General features: G+C 34.7%; 1 protein-coding gene across 3 annotated transcripts in view; it reads right to left on the reverse strand.

Moving 5' to 3' along the window:
• LOC150101414 (uncharacterized) overlaps positions 1-24,024 on the reverse strand; it is a 510,839-nt gene that overhangs the window by 406,909 nt on the left and 79,906 nt on the right. For all 3 annotated transcript variants that reach the window (XM_090400454.1, XM_090400453.1, XM_090400455.1), the window contains exon 4: positions 2,079-2,263. In XM_090400454.1, coding sequence (XP_090256580.1) covers positions 2,079-2,263 — 185 coding nt within the window. The remainder of the gene's footprint in view (positions 1-2,078; positions 2,264-24,024) is intronic.

Genomic DNA, 24,024 nt, shown 5'->3' on the forward strand with positions numbered 1-24,024 from the left:
AATTTGTCAATAGGGATAGATGGATTATCAGCACGTTTGCTAAAGAAATGTTCAATCGAATTAGCTAGGCTTTTCACATGTTTGTATCACCTGAAGACACCACAGGAATGAAATGAATGTATGATAGTTCTATTGTACAAGGGTGGTGCAAAAACTGATATGTCTAACTACCGATCTATCAGTATCGCTGGTGTGGTAGTGAAGATTTTAGAGAAGTTGGTAAGAACTAGCATACAGAAATGGGTAGACAAACAAGCTATATTCTGCAAGGAGCAGCATGGGTTTACTAATGGAAGGTCATGTTTTAGCAATTTGGTCATATTTTATAATAATATCATGGCCAAGTTGGATAAAGAGAACAGATACGCTATGATAATATTGAATTTAGCTAATGCATCTGATAGAATGCCACATGGAAGGCTGTTGTATAAACTGGAGAATATGGGATTGGAATATAAACTCTTGAATTGGATCAGTGGATGGTTGACAGACAGATGTCAAAAAAGTGGTATACAGTGGGTGTGAATCTGCCAGATTTAAGGTGACCAGTGGTCACCTTAAATCAATCTATACATTAATGACATTAGGAAGGCTCTAACAGGAGATGTGTAATTACTGATGATGCAAAGATAGGACAATCAGGGATGCTACGGATATCCAGCACTTACAAAATAATCTGAATGGGCTGGAAATTTGGGCAAACAAAATTTCAGTTTAATGTTAGTAAGTGTAAAGCTATCGGTTTAATGTTAGTAAGTGTAAAGTTATGCACTTGGGCATGATGAGATTTCCAGCAGCATATTATATTATATTATATTCTGCCAATGATGCCAAGCAGAATTCAAAAATGTGTAGACAGAAGTATGATACTCTCATGGGTAAGCACAGTTTCGTGAAAGAATATGTCTTGCTTTAGTAATCTGCTCACTTTTTATAATACAGTAACAACTGAGTTGGATAAAGGAAATTAAACATGATGACACTGCTGGACTTTGCAAAGGCATTTAATAAGTTATCACATAAAACTGTTACATAAATTTAGCAAATGTGAGATGGATATTCAGCTGATGACTTGGATATAAGAAAGCTGTTGATTAACAGACATTAATTAGTACAAGGGTCAGAGAATTGAATCTAGGAGAAGGCTGGTGACTAATGGCACACTACAGAGTTCAGTACTTGAGTTGCTGTTATTAAATTTGTATATCAATTACATAGGAAATGATTTAGAGAAAATATCCAGTTGTTTGCTGATGATGTGAAACTGAGCAGAGCAACATTTAATGAAGATGACAGCAATCCTGCAGGATCATATATAAACTGGCAGTATGAGCAATGAGCAACAGCTGCCAGTTTAATGTGGCAATGAATAAGATCATGTGCTTTGGAATGAGGAGATCACAAGATGTGTGATATCCACTTCCAACAAGCTGAAGGAAATGGACAAAGTTCAGAGGACATGCTGCAAAGGTAGCCAAAATATCTCATAAAATCCTAAATAGTAAACACACTAACAAGGGATAAGGAAGTTATTATCCCTCTTTATGAGGATGTACCTGGATTATTACACATAGATTTCATCACCTGAATTACTTGTTTATAAGGAAGTGGTAGAAAGGTCAAGAGGCAAGTGACAAAGATTCTAGCAGATCTACAAATGCTTCTTATGACAGATTCAAAGTCTATCGGTTATAAAGGCTGATTGATAGAAGAGGGGAATATGACAAAACATAAGTAATTAAAGGGGTTTTATAAGATTGACAGATGATTTTTTTTGAATACATGGCACAAAGGAAGAGAACAAGGGTCACCCTGGCAAATTGCATTAAATTGTGGTTAGCAAGGATGTGAGATTAATATTTTTTTTCTTTGAGGATGGTGAATGGGTTGCCAGATGCAGTTACTAGTGGTTTTTTGGTAATGAGTTCAAGAAATGGTGTAGGTATTGTGCAAATAATAGATAATGAAGGATCTCTCACAATGAGCAACTTAGAAATGCTTAAGAAAAAAGTAATAATAGCTAACTTAAAGAGAATATTTAAAAATCAAAGTTGAAGTGTGATTGATATTTTACATACCTATGCATTACAATACTTGACTTAGAATTGCTTCCCATGTTTACAGCAACTAACTGATCACTCTGCATAAAATCATCACCTTGTAACTCCAGGTCATCTGAAACTTCAGGATGCAATGGTCTTTGCTGTATAGATACATCCCATTCAGCCCATGTTGAGACATCAGCAATGACATTCAAAACTGTCTATAATTAAAGTGTTTTTTTTTTTTTGTTAAATAATTTAAAAATGTGGTAATTTAATTATGCAACCAAATCTATTTACCCACAAACATGGAATAATTCTTTTTATTAGAAAATAGCAGTTATACTCACTTTTCCAACTTCATTTATCCACTACATGTACATTATTTGTAATTCTACTGTGTTTCAACATCCTGACATTAATTATAACTGAAAAAGATGTTGCTAAAAATTTCCCTTCAAATAAACATACAAAAAAATGGCAGAACTATTGGACCAACAATAGCATAGTATGTTAGAGTAATTTCCACTCGTCAGTACCAGTTTCCCATCAGTAGGGTAAATATCTGTCAGACTGTATTTGTAGTAAGTGTATGTCTGGTGTGCTTGTCACAAAAATGGAGAAGCAAAATCCTGCATGATATTGTGTGATTAAATTATGTGTTTAACTATACAATGGTGCTACTAAAACCTTCAATAAAATAAAGTAGATGTATACTAATGATTCTTGATCACATGATTAAGTGCTTAAATGGTATAACATGTTTTTGGAGAGAAGAGAAAGCATAAGCAAGTCCAAAACCAAAACTATGAGGGGTATGTCCAGAGATTGTGAATGACTATCTTGCATCACACAACAATGTGCCTTCTCATTCTGCACTATCAATTTGAGAGTATTTAGCCAAAAAAATGCATTACAGTATTGAAAGAGCCACCATACTTGCCCAACATGTCGGCATGCGACTTTTTTCTTTTTTCCAACCTAGAACAAGATGAAAAGTACCTATTTTGAGACTTTATAAAACATTCAGAGAGACATGAAAGGGGTCCATAAACATAACAGAACTGAATTTCCAAACCTGTTCTTTTTGCCAGTGAACCAGGGTAAACAGCGAAAAGTCAGCTACTGGAACAAATCCTAAAACACACCCCAACTCATCACCAGAGTTCAAGATTGGTACTATCAACATAAGAAGCCTGAGTGGCAAAGAAATGGAGCTAGCTGAGGAAGTACACCAGATCGACATAATTGGGGTAACTGAAACAAAAAAGACAAAATCTGGTAAGATTTTTCTGAGCAATAAATACAAAATGTTTTTGTATTTATTCAGGCAATGACAATCAGGGAAAAGAAGGTGTAGTTATAATACTGAACACAAAATATGAAGCTAATCTTCTTGAAAGGAAAGCAATATCAAGTAGAGTGACGTGGGCAAATATCAGAATGGGGAGCTGGACAATGAGATTTATTTATGCTTGCGGTCCCACAGAAGATTCTACTAAGGTAGAAGTAGAGGAATTTTTTGAGGCTTTAGAAAAAGCAACTGACACAATAAAAAGGAAAAGATGGTCCTTGTTAGGGATATAAATAGCAGCAGAGTAAGAAATGATTGTCAGACAAACAAAAATATTTTGGAAAATTTTGAGAAAAGAGCAAAGCTAATAATAATGGCAAATACCTGTTGGATTTCTGCTCAGAACATGGACTGGTTATTACTAACACAATGTTCCAACATAAAAATGTGCATAACTTCATATAGAGAGAAGAGACAAGGAATAAGAAAAGTCTCATTGACTATGTTATTGTTGATAGTGATGTTTTCTCACTATACAGAGGAATTGAGTGTACACAGGAATTGAAATTGGAAGTGATTGCCATTTAGTCTTGAGCAAGATAAAATTGAATTTCATATAGAAGAGAAGAACATGTAAGAAAGTCTTAAAGCGAATAAAAGTTGAACAGCTCTCAGATGTGAACATTATTCAACAAAAAATGAAAGCTGTTGAAAGTTTATTTTTCACTTGGTTAGACTATAATAAATTTAGTTTAATCCTTTATCCAAGTGTGAGCAAACAAAGTTTGCACATGAAAGTATCTTCAGGACTGGGGTAAGGTGGTACTACACCGGGTAACTCGTTGCAGAGGTGGAGCGAGCTAACATCACTCCTATCTCAGTATCTCCCATAATGCAAAACCCATCTCCTTGCGGATATGTATAATGTTATGCATTAAGGGATTGGCCACTACCCAGACTAGTTTTGATCTTTATTGAGTTCTCTTCAGTGGCAGCCAGGCCCAAGTGGAGATACCAGGCAAAAGCATTAGCAAGGTCATCTCTACCTATAGGAGTTGCCAAACGGTGTGCCACCTTTTTATTAAATTACTTTGGATTTAGAGAAAGATGTTGAAAGGTTATTTTTCACTTGGTTAGATTATAATAAATTTAGTTTAATCCTTTATCCAAGTGTGAGCAAACAAAGTTTGCACCTGAAAGTATCTGCAAGACTCGGGTAACGTGGTATAACACCGGGCAACTCGTTGCAAAGGTGGAGCAAGCTAACATCACTCCTATCCCAGTATCCCCCATAATGCAAAACACATCTCTTTGCAGATAAGTATAATGTTATGTATAATATTTGCTCACACTTGGATAAAGGATTAAACTAAATTTATTTTAGTCTAACCAAGTGAAAAATAAACTTTCAATATCTTTCTCTAAATCCAGAGTAATTTAATAAAAAGGTGGCACACCGTTTGGCAACTCCTATAGGTAGAGATGACCTTGCCAATGCTTTTGCCTGGTATCTCCACTTGGGCCTGGCTGCCACTGAAGAGAACTCAATAAAGGTCGAGACTAGTCTGGGTAGTGGCCCTTACCTTAATGCATAATATTAAACATATCTGCAAGGAGATGTGTTTTGCATTATGGGAGATACTGAGATAGGAGTGATGTTAGCTCGCTCCACCTCTGCAACGAGTTACTCGGTGTTGTACCACCTTACCCCAGTCCTGAAGATACTTTCATGTGCAAACTTTGTTTGCTCACACTTGGATAAAGGATTAAACTAAATTTATTATTAAAAAAATGAAAGAATGAGAACAGGAATCAAACCTTGGAGATTTGATGGCAAGCTCTGAAGAAAACATTGATTGATTCAGCCAGAGAGGCATGTGGTTAGGTTGTCTGCAAAGATAGAAAAATCAGAACGTCATGGTGAACACAGGAAGTTAAAGAGGCAATGAAGGAAAAGAAGAAAGCATATCAAAAGTTCCTGGCAAATAAGTCAGCTTGTGCTCTTAGAGAATACAGAGACAAATGTAAGAAAACTAAACATGTGTAAAACTAGCTAAACAAAAGTCATGGGAAGACTGGTAAGAAGGTAAGAACATAAAAAATAAGTATCAAGAATTTGGCAAGACATTCTTGTTGAAGAAGCTCAGAAATATAGGAAAGAGTGCTGTAAAATGATTAGAGATTATAAAGTGATATGAAAACTGGAAAAAAAGATATTCTTGAAGTATGGAGTAATTACTTCGAAAAATTGCTAAATGAAACTAGCAGTGATGACACAGTGATAAGAAAAACACTGACCAGGGATGCAATCAGGAATACATATCCATACTGGCAGTAGAAAAAGCCATCAAAAGTCTGAAATGTGGAAAAGCAGCAGGGATAGATGATATTCGACCAGAAATTCTCAAGTATGGAGGTATAGAAGTCTTACATTGGCTGCACTGCATATTTCAGAAGGCCTGGACAGAGGGATGAATTCCAGATGATTGGAGTAGAGCTCTGATAGTACCCATATATAAAAAGGGGAAAAAAAAAAAAAAACTGAATGTGAGAATTACAGAGGTATTTCCCTACTGAGTGTTCCTGGTAAGATTTATTCAAGTATACTTGAGAAATGGTTGAGAAGAATTGTGGAAGGGAAGCTTGGTGAAGAACAAGTTGGATTCAGGTCAAATAGAGGATGTCAGGATCAAATTTTCATGTAGCGACAAATAGTTGAGAAATCATGGAAATATAACAAAGATCTGTATTTCAGTTTTGTAGATCTGGAAAAAGCATATGACAGGATGCCAAGAGAGAAGTTTTTCAAAGTGCTGCAGCTGTATGGTATCAATGGAGCATTATATCAAGCAATACAGTCTTTATCTGAGTTGTAAGTCAGCAGTTAGAATTGAAAGAAGTACAGGAAGATGGTTTAATGTTAAATCTGGTGTCAGACAAGGATGTACATTATCCCCTCTGTTATTCATTATCTACATGGATCACATTATGAAGGAAAGTGGTATTAAACCTGATATCAAAACTGGAGATGTTAATCTCAGCTCTTTACTCTATGCAGATGATGTTATACTTCTAAATAAATCTGCTACAAGTCTGCAAGATTCCTGACTAAATTGAATAACTCTTGTAATACATTTAGTATGAAGGTCAGCAATAACAAGACAAAGATAATGAAAATAGGCAGAAGCACTGAAAATATTAACTGCATTGTGAATGGAGAACCTATAGAACAAGTAAAACATTTCAGCTACTTAGGCATGATTTTTAGTGAAGATGGCCAATTAAATATGGAATAGACAACAGAATCAACAAAGCTGGTATGGTAGGCAGTCAACTGAATAAATTTATATGGAATAAGATAGAAATTAGCCAAAACACTAAATTAGCTGTATACAATACAGTATTCAAGCCAATTTTAACTTAAGATTTGAGAGCTGGGTAAGAAGTAAAACACTTGACCAAAGACTAGAGACCACAGAGATGAGAGTTCCTGAGAAAGATTAGAGGGGGTGAACAGATGGCATCAGTGGCAATATCATATTAAAAACAAGGATATTAGGAAAGAACTTAATATTGTTAGCATCCAGGAATGTGTTAGCAGGGCTAATCTCATGTGGTATGGTCACTTAAACAGAATGGGAGAGAAAAGATTAGCAAACAAAACAAGTGTTCTTTGCCAGGTTGGCAAGAAAAAGACCTAGGGGAAGACCAAGATATAGGTGAAGACCAAGATTGATACAGTAAAAAGTGCGATGAAAGATAGAAATGTAAGATCTGACAATGTTGGAGTCTTGACAAGTAATAAAGTGATTTGGAGGAAAATTGTAGATAGGAAGTTAGTGACAGTGTAAGTTTTTCATGCAGTACTATCATATCATGTACACCCCCCTTGAGGGTACCTATCAGGAATTTGATGATGATGATGGTATAATCAATTCATCTTAAAATATGTAAGCGTTGGATTCATTTAGTGAATATATAAAGTATTTTGGGTTTGAATTCTATAATGGATTTTAGAAATCTGTACTTTTAAAGTTTGTAAAATATTGCAGTAATGGGAATTTAATAGCCAGAAGAGAGAGAGAGAGACAGTTTTACTTCATTGGACACTACAGGAACCATGCACGTCCAATGAAAAAAAAAAAAAACTTCTCTCTCCAACTCAGCTGTTATTCTATTATAAAAAATTAGTAAATTAGTAAGGCATGTAATTTTATAGTAATTTTTATCACGACATTTAATATATCGATTGGTCTATAATTTGCTACTGCAGTCTCAGAACCTCCCTTATGCGAGGGGATTATTTTGCCCTCTTTCCACAACCTTGGAAATCTAACAGAGTGGAGACTTAAAGAGCCCAGACAAAGGCATTGCCAGTTCCCTTGCATATTCTTGCAAAACCTGAGGTGATATTCCATCTAATCCCATAGCTGTATTTACATTGAAATTCTGCAATATCCTAAGAATCTCTAATTCGTCCACTTCTGTTCCCACATTAGTGTCTATCACATAGGTTAATGCAGTAATCTCACTAGGATGATATATCCTCGCAAAGTGATCACTCAGTATCCACTTCTGTCTCCCCATGACCATCATCCCTTAATGAGGGATGATGACCATCATCCCTCATTAAGGTTAATCTTCCATAATTATTCTTCCTCTTATTTGCCACATAACAAAAGAACTCTTAGGAATTTCCTTTAACCTGCTCGGCTAGATTCCTCTCTAATCTGATTTTGTCTTCCTTGACAAGCTGGTCACGTTTCTTGCCTAAGCCTGCTGTTCATGAGTTTGCTGGACACCTTTCTCTTTATATACCCTCTACAACATTTTTTCTTCTTCTGCAGCTCATGCTTAACAATATTACTCATCCATCTAACTCTCACCTGATTAACCCTCCTTTCCCTAGGTTACAATTTAATACTGCTTCCTCTAGATGACCCTTAACTGTAATCCATGCACTACTAACATTTTTATCCTACAGTGTTTTATGTCATGGTACAGATTCAAGCTTCTTCCTAAGCATGTCATAATCATCTCCTTTATAGTTAATACCTCTTACAAATACCTCTTCTTGAAGGAATATTCCTCATGTTTTACACTCTCCCATGTCAAGACTTCATGATCTTGACATGGCTCTTCTGATCCTATGACCAGGTCCAATACTTTCCCACCCATAGTCTCCCTTCATTATATGCTGCCCTAAGTAATTATCTCTTGGTAGTTGTATAAATTCCATTTTCTTCCTGTCATGTGATCCTTCTTACTCCCAGTCTATATTTGCATAGCTGAAGTGCCCAATAATAATCACTTGATTTACACTCATTGTACTCATTTGGCAATGCATGTCTTCCAGATCATCTGTGGAACTCCCTGGCCAATAGCAACAACTAACTGTATATTTTGTCTTACTGGCCTTAATCTCACACCAGACTGCTTCAAATGAACAGCCACCCTACTGCCTGTCTCCCATTCTTTTTGGCTGCAATTCACTGAAAATACTAAACCCTTCACATTCAACCCCTGTAACTACATCATCTGCTGTTAGCCAAGTCTCACTAATGCCTAAAGTTTGGTGAGATTGCACTAACCAATGCCAAAAACTCCTCCCTCTTGTACTTGATACTTCTGGCATTAGTATATAAAAACTGCAACATCCCTTTAGGTCCTAACCCACCTTTCGTTCCTGAATTGACTACCCCATTCAATATTTTTGGTTTAGAGACTAGATTCCACACATGGTCATTCTCACACTCGCTCATCTCATGGGTGCCTTCACACAAACTCACTTGCTTCCACCCTAGTTGCTTAAGTTTTCCAGAATTTGCACTTCAGCATGCTCAGTGAGCAAAGCTCTGTCTCCAGACATCTAACACCAAAACCATTCAGATGCAGTCCATCAACATTGTACAATTCTGTCAAACACAGACAACAGATCAACAATCCTACATCATTCCTTCTGCATAATCTACATATAGACTTATTGGAAATTAATAGAAAGAGGATATCTATAGGAGATAATTTTGTATATTCCAATAAGGTTTGGTCATTTTGAATGATATCAAGGGTTTTGAGCACATCAATGTTTGTATATAATGATGAAGCATGTAAAAAAGAAAGGGCATTATTGGAAGATATGGTAGTTTGCTTGATATGTTGTAAGAGTTGAACAGGATTTTTTTATCATAAATTTTGAATATTTTAAAGATTTTAATAGAAGTGCAATAAATTTAGATAAGAGAGCTATTGTGGTATGCTTGTATGAAATTATGGGTTTCAATAAGGAATTACCATGAGTATGCATATTTAGATAATTATAATACCAGAATTAACTCAGGTAAAATATTATTTAGTAGTATAATTTTTGCCTGAGTATCACAGACATCTTCAGTACAAAGCTTATAGAACAATAAGTGACAATTCCAAAAGGCACCATCTAAGTAGCTAATATAAGATAACTAAAAAAGTCATTAAATTTCCTAACTTATTAAAAAATAATAAATAATTAAATAAAATAATATATATATATATCACCAGCAGCAGCCACTGCTGATCCACTGCTGGATGAAGGCTTTTCCAAGATTACTCCAAAACTGTCTGTCCATGGCTCTCCTTTCCCATATCACTCCTGCAAATCTGATGATATCATCAATCCACGTGATATAGGTCGGCATCGTGGTCATTTTTTCCTCTTGTGGAATTTAATCCAGCACTTCTTTTGCCCATCATTGATCTTGTCTTTGAGCAATATATGCCCAGCCTATTCCCACTTCAAATGTTTCATTCTTCCTATGATGTCAGACACTTTGGTTTGATTTCTTATCCATGTATTCCTTTTGTGATCCAGTCTTGTGATACCAAGCATACTTCTTTCCATTCTAAATTGTTTCTTTTTATCCCTGAATATATATATATATATATATATATATATATATATATATAATTTAAAAAAATAAAAATAAATAAATAAAGTTATGAAAGATTAGTTGATTTAAAAAGTACTATCTACCACAAAGGGGATAGATAAAGCCATTCCATGAGGAACCGACTTTGGTGAAGGACTCTTGTCTTGTTCTTCTGATGAACTCTACGTCTAATGTTGATGGCATGATCTGCAAGTCCAGACTATTCAGGTTCAAGGTATTCAAATATAACACTTGTGTTCTTCTAGTCGAATAAAAACACTATCTTCCTGTTTGTCCAAAATAAGATAACCCACAAGAGCAAGGAATCTGGCAGACACCTGGATGATTGAGATGTGGGAGATTGCCCTTTGGAGAAGTGAGAAAGGCAGAGATTTTTCTAATTGGGTGAAAGGCAACAAAAATATTTAGTGGTTTTAAAACTTTTCCTATGCATTCACATTTTGAATTCACATTTGCTATGCATTGTACATAAGGAATAGGAATACGAGTTATTTCTTCTGTATTTGAAGAGGTAGCGAAAGAGATACAACATAGAAGCTTATGTAAAGATACAAGCTTCCACATCTCAATCATCCAGGTGCCTACCAGATTCCTTGCTCTCGTGGGTTATCTTATTTTGGACAAACAGGAAGATCTGCTTTTATTCGGCTAGAAGAATACAAGCGTTATATTGAATACCTTGAATCTGAACAGTCTGGACTTGCAGAGCATGCTATTAAGAGTTCACTGGGACAAGAGTCCTTCACAAAAGTCGGTTCCACATGGAACAGCTTTATACAGAAACATGTGAAACTTTACTCCACTCTCCTAACTTAAACAGATCCAATGGTCTACGTCTATCCCCCTTTGTGGGAGATAGAAAAGATTAGCTGATTTAAAAAGTACTAACTTCTTGTTATTTATTTATTTATTTTTATTATTTTTTGAATTATATATATGTCGCAGGGAAATGATGAAAATAGGGATTTGATCAAATCCCTAAGGTATATGATCAATTCACGGAAGATGTTAAAATAACAACTCTCTGGGGTGATTTCCCTGAAAAAAGTAAGTGATTTGATCAAATCCCTTAACTGTTTTAGTGAAAAGATGAAATAATATTGTTTAGATATTAAAAGTATTTATTTAGTAAACCATGCATTATTAAATGTAGAATAGTTAATACAACAATAGTCATTGAAACACAAATTATTTATTCGAAACTAATTAACAAAAGAAATAGGTACTTAAGCTGATATTTTTAAAAACAAAAAGGATATTTTTAGTGAAATTTTAAACATTTTTCATGAATGTAATTAATAAATAATAATGTTTATTCATTTTTATCAAAACACGTTGATTTGTGGCATCTCGAGTTACAAAGTACGTTACTTTTTTTTTTTACAGGCACATCTTTTGTTTTACATTGTAATATGGATTGCTCACAGGAACACTTCTTAAATCCTTGACCTCCAAATACAGATAATTTTCCTGCAATCCCACACAGACTTAGGTTAATCTGTGGAACTGTTTCGGTAAATGTTGTAGTAGCTATCTGAAGAGCGTTTCTAGGTAGCCAATCTTTTATAATTCCAACTGAAGTACCAATTTGATATAAATTATTTTTTATATCTAATATGATCCCCACGATGTTATTTCCATCTAATGGGCCTCTATCTATCTTAGGTACATACACCAAAACTGTGGAATTCACTAACACGTCTTTAAATTTCTTCAAAGAAACTTCTTTCATTTTTTCAGCTGATCTTTTCAGGTGTTTTGCAGCATTTTCCCTTTGATCTTTAATGCTCACTTCTTTTTGGCATAAATAGCATAGAATTTTCAATCCATATCCTTCTTCTCCTACTGTATTCCCACATATTGAGTGCACCGGATTTTTACAAATGTCACATGAATGGGCTCCAGTAGATTCCATTCTACAAACAACACAACATGCTTTACTGTCGCTGACAGCTGCTTCCCCTTCTGATGCAAGTAACACTACAGATGTTTTAACTGGTTCGAGTTGTCTTATTGTCGATAAAGAAATTGATTCAATTTCTGGTAGATCCTCTAAATTTATAGCCTTTTTGGTGAGTAAATAAGCTGCCGGTAGATCGTGTGACATTGAAGTGTTATTGTTGGTTGATTTAACTATTAATAGATCATTTGAAGTTGAAGCATTGTAATCAATTAATTCAGATGCTGGTGGATCTTTTGAAGTTGAAGTGTTGTTGTTGTTCTCTAAGGAAGCTGCTGGTAAGTCTTCTGGTGTTAAAATAATGTCATGGTCCTGCTGATTAAGAAGTAGATCCAAGTCCTCTTCAGTAACAAGTTTTTCAAGCAACTCTTTCGAAATATGACTAGATTGGAGTCCTGTTTTTGGTTCTGTTCCAAATAAAGCTTTGTAAGGTGATCGTTTAATGGTTCGATGAAAAGAGGAATTCTTTTGGAATTGAACAAAGTAACAACCTATAGCCCAATTTTTTGTGTCATTGTCAATTAGCCAAGCACGTAACATAGCTTCAACATCTTGATTTGATCGCTCAACAGATCCTTGACTAGCTGGATGTCTAGGCCTAACATTTACAATTTTGCACATTGGCCACAGGCTTGTTAATTCTTGTATGACAGCAGCCGTAAACTCACGGCCGTTGTCGCTTTGTAGTATATGAGGACAACCTACTTCCAAAAATATTTTTAATAGCTCCATTACTACTTCAGCAGCTCTTTTTGTAATCAACGGTCGAAGAAAGCTGAATTTCGTCGCATGGTCATGGTAGTATAATAGCCATTTGTAATTTCTATCTGGTGTCGACTGTAAGTCAACTAAATCGACTTGGCCACGATGATTGAAGTCGCTAGATACATGGGCAAACAACGATTCCTTTGTTTGGAAATTTTTTTTAGACTGACATACCATGCACAGCTTTAAAAACTCCAGTACAACTGAAGTAGGTATTAGGTATTTCGATTTCAAACTATACAGCATTTTATCTCTTCCTCCATGGCCAGTTGACTGATGGATTTCCTGAAGTATCTGGAAAAAATTTTCCGTTGGTACTATTTTCACAATTGGATCGAATTCAGACTTTCTCTTCAAAATCAAAGATTTTTTAGTACCTACTTCCATAACATCGTATTTTTTTCCATAATTGTACTGTTTATGTGTCCGTTGCAGTTTAAGTAGTGGTGATAATTTAAATTGTTCAATGATTGTGACAGCTTCTTCTATCCTTTCGCGAGTCCACAAAGGTTTTTCTTTTTCATGCCGCTTGTTCAAAAACGTCCTGACAGTTTCATTGAACTGTTCTTCAGATACAAATTCGGTCAGAGTTTGATTTTTTTCTATATCTGAACTCATTTTTCTACGGTAAGTACTTGATAAAACTCGAAATATAGAAAACAATAATAAAAATGCATGCAACCTTTCTCGAGTAATGTTTTGCTGGCACGGATGCCAGAGGGGAGCTTGTATCCACGAAAAATGTTTAAAATTTCACTAAAAATATCCTTTTTGTTTTTAAAAATATCAGCTTAAATGACTATTGCTGTATTAACAATTCTACATTTAATAATGCATGGTTTACTAAATAAATACTTTTAATATCTAAACAATATTATTTCATCTTTTCACTAAAACAGTTAAGGGATTTGATCAAATCACTAAAGCAGTTAAGGGATATGATCAAATCACTTACTTTCTTCAGGGAAATCACCCCACAGAGTTGTTATTTTAACATCTTCCGTGAATTGATCATATACCATAGGGATTTGATCAAATCCCTATTTTCATTTCCCTGCGACATATATATAAAATTCAAAAACTATCATCATCAAATTCCTGACATGTACCCTCAAGAGGGTATACAGGATATAATAGTACTACATGAAAAATATACATTATTACTAACTTCCTATCTACAATTTTTCTCCAAATCAGTCTGTTACTTGTCAAGACACCAACATTATCAGATCTTATATTTCTATCATCTAAGGCACTTTGTACCGTATCAATCCAACTACATCTTGGTCTTCCTCTGGGTCGTTTTGCTGCCAACCTGGCAGAGAACACTTGTTTTGCTAATCTTTCCTCATCCATTCTGTTTAAGTGACCATACCACCTGAGATTACCTTTGCTAATGCATTCCTGGATGCTGACAATGTCAAGTTCTTTCCTAATATCCTCGTTTTTAATATGATATTGCCATTAATACCATCTGTTCACGCCTATAATCTTTCTCAGGACTCTCATATCTGTGGTCTCTAGTCTTTGGTCAAGTGTTTTACTTCTGACCCAGCTCTCAGATCCATAAGTTAAAACTGGTTTGAACACTGTCTTGTATACAGCTAATTTCTCTCTTATTCCATATGAATTTATTCAGTTGACTTCTTACCATACCAGCTTTGTTGATTCTGTTGTCTATTTCTATATTTAATTTACCATTTTCACTAAAAATCGTACCTAAGTAGCTGAAATGTTTTACTTGTTCCACAGGTTACCCGTTCAAAACACAGTTGATATTTTCAACAATTCTACCTATTTTCATTGTCTTTGTCTTTTTAATGCTGACCTTCATATCATATCTATTACAACAGTTATTCAATTTAGTTAGAGAATCTTGCAAACTTGTAGCGGATTTATTTAGAAGTATAACATTGTCTGCATAAAGCAAAGAGCTGACATTAAAATCTCCAATTCTGACATCATGTTTAATACCACTTTCCTTCATAATGTGATCCATATAGATAATGAATAACAGAGGGGATAAAATGTACATCCTTGTCTCACACCAGATTTAACATTAAACCATCTTCCTGTACTTCCTTCAATTCTAACTGCTGACTACTTACAACTCAAATAAAGACTAAGTATTACTTGATATAATACCCCATTGACACCATATAACTGCAGCGTATTCAATAGCTTCTCTCTTGCCACCTTGTCATATGCCTTTTCCAGATCGACAAAACGTAAATACAGATCTTTGTTATATTCCCATGCTTTCTCGACTATATGTGCTAAAGTGAAGATCTGATCCTGACAGCCTCTATTTGGCCTGAATCCAGCTTGTTCTTCACCAAGCTTCCCTTCCACAATTCTTCTCAACCATTTCTCAAGTATACTTGAATAAATCTTACCAGGAACACTCAGTAGGGAAATACCTCTGTAATTCACACATTCATTTTTTTTTTCCCTTTTTATATATGGGTACCATGAGAGCTCTACTCCAATCATCGGGAATTCATCACTCTGTCCACGCCTACTGAACTATGCGGTGCAGCCACTGTAAGACTTTTATACCACCATACTTCGGCATTTCTGGTCGAATGTCATCTACTCCTGCCACGTTTCCACATTTCAAGCCTTTGATGGCTTTTTCTACTTCAAGTATGGATATGTATTCCTGACTGTATGCCTGTTGAGTTTTTTTTTACCACTGCGCTATCACTGCTTGTTTCATTTAGCAATTTTTCAAAGTAATTACTCCATACTTCAAGAATATCTTTTTCTCCCGTTTTCATGTCACCTTTATCATCTCTAACTGCTTTTACAGCACTCTTTCCTCCATTTCTAAGCTTCTTCAACAACCTCCAGAATATCTTACTACCTTCTTGATATTTATTTTCTATATTCTTGCCAAAGTCCTCCCATGACGTTTGTTTAGCTAGTTTTACACAGTGTGTCGCTTTCTTACATTTGTTTCAGTATTCTCTAAGAGCAAAAGCTGACTTTGCCAGGAACTTTTGATATGCTTTCTTCTTTTCCTTCACTGCCTCTTTAACTTCCTGTGTCCACCATGGAATTCTGATTTTTCTATCCTTGCAGACTACCTCACCACATGACACTCTGGTTGAATCAATCAGGGTTTCCTTCAAGGCATGCCACTGAATCTCCAAGGTTTTGTTCCTGTTCTCAAACTCTTTCATTTTTTCTTCAATCATCTTTGCATATTTTAGTATACAGTCCACATGTGACAGCTGCTCAACTTTTATTTGCTTTAAAACTTTCTTATATGTTATTCTTTTCAATATTATCCTGCTGAAGACTAAATAGTGATCACTTCCAATTTCAAATCCTCTGTGCACTCTGGTGTCCTGCACCAGGGAGAAAATATCACTATCAACAATAACATAGTCAATGAGACTTTTCTTATTCCTTGCTTCTCTCCATGTGAATTTATGCACATTTTTATGTTGGAACATGGTGTTAGTAATAACCAGTCCATGTCCTCTGCAGAAATCCAGGTATTTGCCATTATTATTAGCTTTGCTCTTTTCTCCAAATTTTCCCAAAATATTTTTGTATGTCTCACAATCATTTCCTACTCTGCTATTTATATCCCCAACAAGGACCAACTTTTCCTTTTTCATTGTGTCAGTTGCTTTTTCTAAAGCTTCAAAAAATTCCTCCACTTCTGCTTAGTAGAATCTTCTGTGGGACCATAGGCATAGATAAGTCATAATCATCATCAAATTCCTGACATCTACCCTCAAGGGGTGTACAGGATATGATAGTACTACATGAAAAAAAATTACATCATTACTAACTTCCTATCAACAATTTTCCTCCAAATCAGCCTGTTACTTGTAAAGACTCCAACATTATCAGATCTTATATTTCTATCGTCTAAGGCACTTTGTACCATATCAATCCAACTATATCTTGGTCTTTCTCTGGGTCATTTTGTTGCCAACCTGGCAGAGAAAACTTGTTTTGCTAATCTTAACTCACCCATTCTGTTTAAGTGACCATACCACCTGAGATTAGCTCTCAAACGCATTCCTGGATGCTGACAATGTGAAGTTTTCTTTCCTAGTATACTCGTTTTTAATATGATATTGCCATTAATGACATCTGTTCACGCCCCAAATCTTTCTCAGGACTCTCATATCTGCAGTCTCTAGTCTTTAGTCAAGTGTTTTACTTCTGACCCAGCTCTCAGATCCATAAGTTAAAACAGGTTTGAACACTGTCTTGTATACAGCTAATTTAGTGTTCTGACTAATTTCTCTCTTATTCCATCTGAATTTATTCAATTGACTTCCCACCATACCACCTTTGCTGATTCTGTTGTCTATTTCCATATTTAATTTACCATCTTCACTAAAAATTGTGCCTAAGTGGCTGAAATGTTTCTTGTTCCACAAGTTCTCCATTCACAACACAGTTGACATTTTCAATGATTCTGCCTATTTTCATTGTCTTTGTCTTTTTATTGCTGACCTATATACCATATCTACTACAACTGTTATTCAATTTAGTCAGGGACTCTTGCAGACTTGTAGCAAATTTATTTAGAAGTATAACATCGTCCGCATAAAGCAAAGAGTTCATATTAACATCTCCAATTTTGATATCATGTTTAACACCACTTCCCTTCATAATGTGATCCATATAGATAATGAATAACAGAGGGGATAATGTACATCCTTGTCTCACACCAGATTTAACATTAAACCATCTTCCTGTACTTCCTTCAATTCTAACTGCTGACTTACAACTCAAATAAAGACTAAGTATTGCTTGATATAATACCCCATTGACACCATATAACTGCAGCGTATTCAATAGCTTCTCTCTTGGCACCTTGTCATATGCCTTTTCCAAATCGACAAAACTTAAATACAGATCTTTGTTATATTCTCATGCTTTCTCGACTATTTGTCGTAAAGTGAAGATCTGATCCTGACAGCCTCTATTTGGCCTGAATCCAGCTTGTTCTTCACCAAGCTTTTCTTCCACAATTCTTCTCAACCGTTTCTCAAGTATACTTGCATAGATCTCGCCAGGAACACTCAGTAGAGAAATACCTCTATAATTCTCACATTCAGTTTTATTTCCCTTTTTATATATGGGTACTATGACAGTTCTACTCGAATCATCGGGAATTTGTCCCTCTGTCCAGGCTTTCTGAACTATGCAGTGCAGCCACTGTAAGACTTTTATAACACCATACTTTAGCATTTCTGGTCGAATATCATCTACTCCTGCTGCCTTTCCACATTTCAAGCCTCTGATGGCTTTTCCTACTTCAGGTATTTTTCTACGTCAAGTATGGTTATACTTATTCCGACTACAAGCCTGGTCAGTGTTTTTTACCACTGTGCTGTCATCACTGCTTGTTTCATTTAGCAGTTTTTCAAAGTAATTTCTCCATACTTCAAGGATATCTTTTTCTCCCTTTTCATGTCGCCTTTATCATCTCTAACTCCTTTTACAGCTCCATTCCTAAGCTTCTTTAAGAACCTTCAAAATATTTTGCCACCTTCTTGATATTTATTTTCTATATTCTTGCCAAAGTCCTCCCATGACTTTTGTTTAGCTAGTTTTACACAGTGTTTAGCATTCTTGCATTTGTCTTTGTATTCTCTAAGAGCACAAGCTGACCTATTTGCCAGGAACGTTTGATAGGCTTTCTTCTTTTCTTTCACTGCCTCTTTAACTTTCTTGTGTCCACCATGGAGTTCTAATTTTTCTATTCTTGCAGACAACTTCACCACATGCCTCTCTAGCTGAATCAATCAGAGCTTTCTTCAAGACTTGCCACTGAATCTCCAAGGTTTGATTCCTGTTCTCAAACTCTTTCATTTTTTCTTCAATAATCTTTATTGAAGAAAAAATGAAATAATTGTGTATTTTAGTCTACAGTTCACATCTGAGAGCTGCTCAACTTTTATTCGCTTTAAAACTTTCTTACATGTTATTCTTTTCAATATGAAATTCAATTTTATTCTGCTCAAGACTAAATAGTGATCACTTCCAATTTCAAATCCTCTGTACACTCCGGTGTCCTGCACCAAGGAGAAAACACGACTATCAACAATAGCATAGGCAATGAGACTTTTCTTATTCCTTGCCTCTTCTCTCCATGTGAATTTGTGCACATTTTTATGTTGGAACATGGTATTAGTCATAACCAGTTCATGTCCTGAGCAGAAATCCAACAAATATTTGCCATTATTATTAGCTTTGCTCTTTTCTCAAAATTTTCCCAAAATATTTTTGTATGTCTCATAATCATTTCCTACTCTGCTATTAAGATTCCCAACAAGGACCAACTTTTCCTTTTTTATTGTGTCAGTTGCTTTTTCTAAAGCCTCAAAAAATTCCTCAACTTCTACCTTAGTAAAACCTTCTGTGGGACCATAGGCACAAATAAATCTCATTGTCCAGTTCCCCATTCTCATATTTGCCCACATTACTCTACTTGAGACTGACTGCCATTCAAGAAGATTAGCCTCGTATTTTGTGTTGAATACTATGGCTACTCCTTCTTTTCCTTGAATTTCATTGCCTGAATATAACATTTTGTATTTATTGCTCAGAAAGGTTTCACCACTTTTTGTCCTATTATGTCGATCTGGTACTTATCGAATTCCTCAGCTAGCTCCATTTCTTTGCCATTCAGGCTTCTTATGTTGATAGTACCAATGTTTAACTCTGGTTATGTTGAGTTGGGGTGTGTTTTCAGATTTGTTCTAGTAGCTGACTTTTCGCTGTTCACTGGCGAAAACAACGGGGGCCTTGTTTAACCGGGCAACGCCCCAGCCGGCATGAAATTTTGTCATGTTGTACCATCATTTTTATTTTGGTTTAAGTCAATAAGAATACAATTTGGTCGGCTAAATCCCAAATTGCCAGCCCATCCTCGTTCGTTCAGTATCCAGGTAGATTCCCAACAGGGTGCACCACAAGAAGGTGAGGATTGGACAGTAGGTCAGAAGCCCTGGTCGGTTCTCTGCATTCCTTTAAAGGCTACGTGGAAGTCTCCTCTCAGTTATACAGCTTTGACCCTTAAGCACCCCTATGCACATATATGTGCATAATTATTATTTAATTATTTTTTAATAAGTTAAGAAATTTAATGACCTTTTTTAGTTATCTTACATTAGCTACTTACGTGGTGATTTTTGAATTTGTCAGTTATTGTTATATCAGCTTTATACTGAAAATGCCTGTGATACTAAGGCGAAAATTATACTAATAAATATTTTACGTGAGTTAATTCAAGTATTATAATTATTTAAAAATGAAATTATGGGATGTAAGGGAGAGTCTGGTTTGTGTATCTTAACTTATTTTCAATTTGTTTTTAATATTAGGAATTGGTTCTTCAGAGATTGTAAGTTTTTGGATCATTGACAATGTCAAGAATTTTATTATAGTAATCTGTTTTGTTTATTATTGCAGTAATATCTCCTTTATCAGCATTACTAATAATAATAATGTCTAATTTATTTTTTAATTTTTTTTATAGAATGTGCAAGTCATGGTGGGAGATTTTGTGTAGGAATTATTTTGCTATTTATGAGATCGTTTATCTTTTTGAAAAACACGTCTTTGTTTGGATCACTTTCTAGTTTTGTTTGGATTTCAATGATGTATTCTTTTCTAGGGAAAGTTTTTGGGCAATAGAAAAATTTAGACCTTTATATACTACTTCTATTAAATTTAATTAAAATTTATTTAATACTTCTAATAAATGTATGCATTTTTTCATCCTTGGTGTTGTTTATATAATGAAGCACTATTATGAAAACTTAGATTTAACTACAGTTATTCTGATAAGTATCTCTTGGTGAAAACAATAAAATGTAAACAAAAAAATTTCACTGGGACAAATTTTATTAAATTTAATATACCATTTCTTTCACTTTTCATTATTGTTGCAGCATCAGCAGTTAGACAAATTATTTGTAAAGATATTAAATATTTTGAAATCTTCTCTAATTGCATTATACATTTTCATTGCAGTGGGACATTCTTTTAATGAACGTGAAACATATCTTTTCAACAAATTTAGTTTTATCAATGCCAAAGTATCTCTCATACATTTTTTTTTTGTTTATTTTTTTTTTTTATGTGGTTCCTACTCACGAAAGGTTATTAGCAAATCTATAGTGCATTTGTACTGTGGGTGGGCTAAGGATTTTTTTTTTCCCCATTTTTATCAATTTTATATATATTTTTATAATTTTCATTTATTTTTACATAGTCTGGAAACCCTGCTCTAAAGATCAAACATGGAACTTTTTGAAGCTCCTTCAAACTCTCCAATAGGCAAGGGAGTGGTTTTGCACCAGGTGATGAAATCCATCTCCCACACTAAAAACAAATCACAAATATCCATACCCACAGCAGGATTTGAACCCACAACCTGTCGGTTGGAGAGTGAGTACATTAAGCACTTGACTAACCAGGCTGCCAATATACCAGGATTTGACTGGTTTTTATTATATGATTACTTTCATCTAAGCATAAACTATTAAAAGGACTCTAATTTATCAATTCACTCATTTTTTTTACTATAAAAACACCTAATTCCTTAATTTGTTGTTGAAATGAATCATTACTGATTCAGTAATGAGAGCCATATTTTGAAATATTTTGTTTTCAGTCAAAATAACCTATTTCAAAAATTTGTCTTTTGTGAAAGATTTGTAACATTTTCCTGGGAATCACTGACCCTTTCTTACTGACTCCCTCCTAGTTGCTTTCCCATAGATGCCCTGTTGCTTCATTAAGATTTTTCTATAAGTATTTCCATGGATGCTGCTCTACTAATCTAGTCACTATCATCTCTCCAACTTCCCCAATTCATGTACAAAAACAATGTCACTAATCAATGTCACTTCTCATCCTCAATATATTTCTCTATACTTCTCTATACTATAATCAGAAGTATATTTCTGACTTATTTGTTGCAGAAGTAAAGGAATCTGGCTGACTGGTAGGATTTCTTTTTTTTATAACAGTCTCACACAAGAATCACAAAAAAATTTGTTCTCTCTATCCACTTGTCATTGGAACTTCTTGTGTGAGACTGTTATAAAAAAAAGAAATCCTACCAGTCAGCCAGATTCCTTTACTTCTGCAACAAATAAGTCAGAAATAAAAAGACAAAGACCATGAAAATAGGCAGAAGCAATGAAAATATCAGCTGCATACTGAATGGGAAACCTATACAACGAGTAGAGCATTTCAGCTATTTAGGCACATATTTTAGCAAAGATGGCAAATTAAATATGGAAATAGGCAATGCAATGAGAAATTAGTAAAAAAAAAAAAAACTGAACAAGCCATATATAGAACAATATTCAATATCCACTTTCAACTTATGGAGCTGTGAGATGGATTAGAAATAAAACTGGCAATCAAAGACAGGTGGCAAAATGAAAGAATGCTGGATAGAAAAATCGTAATAAAAATTAGCGTGTTATAAAGGAACAAGACTAAAATTAGCTATGTCAAGGAACTTTACGTAGCTAATTTTAAGTGGTATACTGATAGATAATCAGAAAGGAAACATAAAAAGCAAGTGTTTGGTGCCAAAATCGCAGGAAAAAGACCCTGACAGAGTTCGAGAGATAGGCGGATTTATATAATTATAGATACCTTAGAAGACCAAAATATAAGATGACAGTATTGGAGCATTGACAAGTGACAGACAAACCTGCATGAAAATTGTCAATAGGAAATTAGTAATAATTTGAATTTATTATGTCATACTATCATAGTATTCTGTACATCCCTTGAGAGTACATATCAGTAAACTGATGATGTTTATTATCCTGGAAGATATCAAAAGAATAACACAAGATATTCAGATAAAAGTAAAGTTATCAATGTTACCTTTCTCCTTTTAGTGTTTGATCAGTAAATATGATGAAGAATATCCAAAAATTTAATCTGCATGTGTGTGATACTATTTAGTGCAAATTCTGCTGTGTTTCACTGCTGTAACTATTATCAGAATATATGTTCAAAATAAAACTTAAAAATAAGGATGCAGTAAAAATGCAAGTATAGTACAAGCATAATTAATTGTACAAAGTAACAATGAAATCGAGATGAGAAATATGATATCAGGAGATTACTGAGTAGAGTGAAAAACAGTGTGGTAGAAAAGTAGTCAGTGCATTGTCCAGATATGACAAAAAAAAAAAGAGTTGAGACTGTGAGAAAAAAAATCATGAATGGTATGTTAATAGAGCTGTGTGATGTGAAAGGAGTACAGTCTGTTAATATGTGGGATGAATTTGAGAAATGGATGGAATCATGTAAAGTGATGGATTGTATTTAAATATGGATCAGCTGAAGAAGGTGTTGCTTAAAGAGAGGGTAATGAATGACATGAACAGAATATCACAGGAAGAAAGTGGCAATGTGAAAAAAGAAGGTGGAATAAGGGAGTGGAACCACTGAATATATGCTGAATTTTTTTCTTTTTTTATCTTTGACTGCTTTGGCACATTTTTTAGAGAACAAGGTTTGGATAGAGGATGAGATTTGCATTAGAGTAGGAAATGAAAGTCCTCATTCTGCAAAGGATTATTTCAGCTATTTGGTCGAAGTATTTATTTGAATCAGAAGAGTGAAAACAGTAATAACATAGAAAAGAGGTGCATAAATACTTCAGGTCATCTCAGTTGGTGCTGTTTAGTGCTATATGGTACAATGTTGAGAATGGCTGGGTGAAAACGTTATCTGTAGAAAAGGAGACAAAGTTAAGTCAGAATTAGAGTTGCCAAGAGAATATTGTATAGAATATTGTGGAGGGAGGGAGTTAAGAAAAGGTCCAGGTTTTGGAAAAATGATGAAGATTATCTGGTATTCTGGATAAGTAAACGATTTCTATTATATAATGAATGATAGCATATAATTTGATTTCCCTTTCAGCTTGTTCTGTGAGATCAGAGAAGGATAATCAGTTTAAGTTATGGACTTTAATGTCCATAACTCAAACTGAAGAAATCAACTTTTAGAGATAACATGAAC

Source organism: Typopeltis vanoorti, chromosome 11 (genome assembly GCF_054136105.1).
Source record: "Typopeltis vanoorti isolate ZY-2024b chromosome 11, IOZ_Tvanoo_1.0, whole genome shotgun sequence".
Lineage (NCBI taxonomy): Eukaryota > Metazoa > Arthropoda > Arachnida > Uropygi > Thelyphonidae > Typopeltis > Typopeltis vanoorti.